General features: G+C 53.0%; 1 protein-coding gene across 1 annotated transcript; it reads left to right on the forward strand.

The window, feature by feature from the left end:
- Window positions 1–207: 207 nt before the first annotated feature.
- Window positions 208–1,186, forward strand: GAS1 (growth arrest specific 1). The gene has a single exon (XM_062513611.1). It carries the CDS (start codon window positions 208–210, stop codon window positions 1,180–1,182), a length of 975 nt encoding a protein of 324 aa, XP_062369595.1. The 3' UTR covers window positions 1,183–1,186.
- Window positions 1,187–4,120: the final 2,934 nt, after the last annotated feature.

The following is a 4,120-nucleotide window of genomic DNA, read 5'->3' on the forward strand; positions in this document are numbered from 1 at the left end:
AGCCCCGCCGACTTCAGCTCCCCGGGACTGGAGAGCCCCGGGGCCCGGCGCACATGGATTGATGCGAGGAGACCTCATGCACACGGCCGGCGGGAGTTTTGGAAACTTTTCCACGGGCGGCAGCTCCTTCTCCTCCTCCTTCTCCTCCTCGTCTACCAGAGCCTCTTCACAGCTCGCCCGCGGCTGCAGCCACTACCCCCGTCCGCGATGGTGGCCCGCTCGCCCGCTCGGCACGGAGGCGGCGGCGGAGGCCGGCGCTGGCCGCGGGCGGCCGCCTGGCTGTGGTTGGCGGCGGCGCTGGGCGCCGTGTGGCCGCCCCGGGGCTCGCTGGTGCAGGGCCGGCGGCTGATCTGCTGGCAGGCGGTGCTGCAGTGTCAGGGGGAGCCCGAGTGCAGCTACGCGTACAACCAGTACGCCGAGGCGTGCGCCCCGGTGCTCCTGCAGCAACAGCCGCCGGCGGCGGGCGGCGGGGACGGCCCGGCGGGCGCTGCAGGCGCGGCCGCCTCGTCCAGGCGGCGGTGTCCCAGCCACTGCATCGCGGCGCTCATCCAGCTCAACCACACCCGGCGTGGCCCGGCGCTGGAGGACTGCGACTGCGCGCAGGACGAGAACTGCCGCGCCACCAAGCGCGCCATCGAGCCCTGCCTGCCCCGCACCAACAGCCCCGCCGGCGGCGGCCCCGGCCCCGGCGGCCCCGGCGTCATGGGCTGCACGGAGGCGCGGCGGCGCTGCGACTGGGACAGCCGCTGCAGCCTGGCGCTGAACCGCTACATGACCTACTGCGGGAAGCTGTTCAACGGGCTGCGCTGCACGCCCGAGTGCCGCGCCGTCATCGAGGACATGCTGGCCGTGCCCAAGGCCGTGCTGCTCAACGACTGCGTCTGCGACGGGCTGGAGCGGCCCATCTGCGAGTCGGTCAAGGAGAACATGGCCCGCCTCTGCTTCGGCGCCGACATGGGCGGCAACGGCGCGGGCAGCAGTGGAGGCTCGGACGGCGGCCTGGAGGAGTACTACGACGAGGACTACGAGGAGGAGCCGAGCCAGAAGGGGAGGGACGACGCGGAGGACAATGCGGGCGCCGAGCCCGGCTTCCCTGTGCAGGCAGATAACGCCGGTCGGCCCGCCGGGGCGGCCGGGGCGCTGCTCGCCTCCATCTTGGTGCCGCTGCTGCCGCGGCTCTAGCAGCCCTCCCTTCCCGCACCCCTCCCTGCCTGCTTCCCATCGCTGCCTCGCTCCATCGCTGCCTCCTTCCCCGTCCCATTCGCCGGGCCGGGCCGGGCCGGGCCAGGTCCCCCGAGCCGAGCCGCCGCGGGCCTCTAGCCGAGCCCTTCCGCGGCGGCAGGGGATACGGCCGGCGGGGCCCCTCGGCGCAGAGCGGCTTTAAGCGCTCTGGCCGTGGATTCCCGGACCCATCGCCCCGGCGCCCCTTCCCCTCGCGTCTCCCCCTCTGCCTCCGCTGCTGCCCGCAGCCCCCAGCCGACCCCTTCCCCCTGCGAGCCGGCCGCTGGAGCGGTGGCCGGAGCGCAGGGGCCGCTCTTGTTTCGGGTGTTGGTCTCGAGTGTGCACTATGCAATTACTGCCACCCTGCCTTCGTGGTACTAGCGAGCGGAGCGGCTGACAGAGACTGCGGGCGAGGCCGCCAGCCTCCCCCCGGGACAAACCGGGAGTCGTGGCATGCTGGTACTGGGGGTCTTCTAAGAGTTTTGACATGAAGGTTAGTAAGAGGTGAGCAACCCAAACATGCTGCCAAAGCGTTGCCGTACTAGTTAGTCAGCAACTTGATTATCACTAGCCGCATCTCGCTCTTCCTGATGCAGTTGGGCCCGAAAGGAAGTGGCTTACTCCGCATCTGCCATTAAATTTAGGGTAATAGCAGACTGAATAAATTCGGTGGTTTACAGCACTCCCTCTTGCACACATATATTCCCTATAACAAAAGCGTGCCAGCAGCCGTCTCTTCCTCTGTAACCTAGCGACATTAAAAAAAATGTTTCAGAGTTGTTGGCTATACTGAACAATGCAACTTTTGTTTTAAAAGAGCTCTGCACTGCCATCTTTGAAAGACACTTTTAAACTCGAGAACATGTATGTACAAATATCCTGAAAAATTTTATTGCCTCGTCATATCAGGGTGCTGACCTCTGGTAAATCTTATATAAAAAAAAAAGTATTTAAAACTGGGATTTGTTACCAGTCGCTCTTCATTGTACATAGAATTTTATAAATTGTATGCTTTGGGGATAATTTATTTAAAAAATAATAAAAAGTTTTAATTCCACATCCTATTTGCCAGGTAGCTGCATTTGCTATTCGTTTCTGGAAAGGTACAGATTTCACTTTACGTTTAAAGGGATACCAGCAACAGTGATTAAGTGAAGTATTCTCTAGAACATCAAATGTACAGTGTATTTTACAGATTGAAAGTTAACTTTCTTATTTGGAGAGACTTTATGAACGTTTTAGAATTGTATAAACGCGTTCCTGAGCTGCCTTAAACCTTGTATTTTTATAGAAGGCGTAAAAAAGGCCTGTCTTTTAAATATGTATGGCTTTTTTGTATTTTCTAAACGTGTAAATTAGTAAAGAAAGAGCTTTAAATAATGGATGCAGTGAAATTGTTTTCCAGGGACACTTGAACTCTCAGCACCCGAGATGTGGGGGTGGGGGAAGAGAGGCGGGGATCAAACCACAGAATAACAAGCCAAAAAACAGTCAAAAAAAAAAAAAATCTGTGTATGCCTGTAATACTTCACATAGATGTAAATTACCGCTATTCTTACTTTAATGGATAATTACATGCAAGAAGTAAATACAGCTTTGAAAGTACTTCTTTAAATGAGTGGTTGATTTTATAATGCGTTGGCATGGTAACCTGACAGTGGCAGAGGAGAGTAAAGCAATTCAAGGACACTGCTCCTCTATATATACGTGTGGAATTGCTAGTGTACCGGGCTTCCTTCGTGCCGGCACGCTGCTCTCGCTGGCGCTTGTAGAAGTGCTCCTAGGCGTGCAAACAAGTGGTGAGAAATCCATCACACAGAGGCGGCGAGCGTTTCCAGCAAGGCTTTGCTTCACGCAGGCAGGGGCGCACGCATCAAGGCAGCTGCAGCACAACGCAAAGTTTGCTATTCAGGCTGCCTTCTCCCACAACGAAGAATGCAAAAGTAAACACGCTGAAGGGATCAGCAATTACTAGATCTTGTAAGACTGTGCTTAGGAGATGCTTTGCATCGTGCTGAAGCCTGGTTTGCTGCCAGAGCTACTGATCTACACTCAAACGCCCTTAGATAAATAATTACACTCTTAAGCTGTGTCGAGTGCTGATACACTTGACCTTGTAAATAGAAATGTTTGCAGTAGGAATAAACTCCGGCACTGGAAAATCTTTTAAACATTAACACAAAAGAGAGAGCTCAGTTCTCTAGGGATTTGAGTTTGGACTGCGTCAAGCTAGGCACTCACAAAAAAAAAGAAAAAAAAGAAAAAAAAAAGAAAAAAGTTTATTTATCTTCTATTCATGGTGTTTATTTAAAGCTTTTCGTTTTAAAGGCTATAATTGGAAGGCAAGTCAGAAGTTTAAAAGCTACCACAAATAAACTTTGACTGAGGGGGCGACAGATTAGCAAGATAGTGTCTTTTTCATCTTACCAGATCTTGACAGAGCACAAATCCACATCTGTCTGTTGTATAAATCAACAAAATCAGAAATTTCTGTTTCTGGGTTAGTTATTTCAATGAAAGATTACTTTATTATTTTTTAGGGTGTGAATTTGATTATGTTGCCCATCAAGAAATGCACATAAGTACACGTGCAAACACAATAAGCCAACCCCAAATAGTTGTGATACCAAACAAGTGTATGGCTATGGTGTGCAGCTATGATCTGAAGTTTGTTTTTGAAGTCATCTAAATGGTTGAGTAAGCTTATTGTTAAAACAAAGCTGGAAACTCTTTCTTCGGGAGGAGGACAGAGAAGTTGGGTGAGGCTTGTAAATAGAGTCAGCTTTCTTTACAAAGTGCTGAATTCACAATGGGGTAAGGATGATCTTAAATACTTCTTGCATAGATGACCAGAAACATGCTTTCAGTTTGTCAACAGATAGCACCCACAAGGACTATT

The sequence above is a fragment of the Cinclus cinclus genome, chromosome Z (assembly GCF_963662255.1).
Source record: "Cinclus cinclus chromosome Z, bCinCin1.1, whole genome shotgun sequence".
NCBI lineage: Eukaryota > Metazoa > Chordata > Aves > Passeriformes > Cinclidae > Cinclus > Cinclus cinclus.

What these genes read in the sequence shown, in the direction of transcription:
- GAS1 (XM_062513611.1), top strand. Translation starts at nt 208, where the DNA reads ATGGTGGCCCGCTCGCCCGCTCGGCACGGAGGCGGCGGCGGAGGCCGG.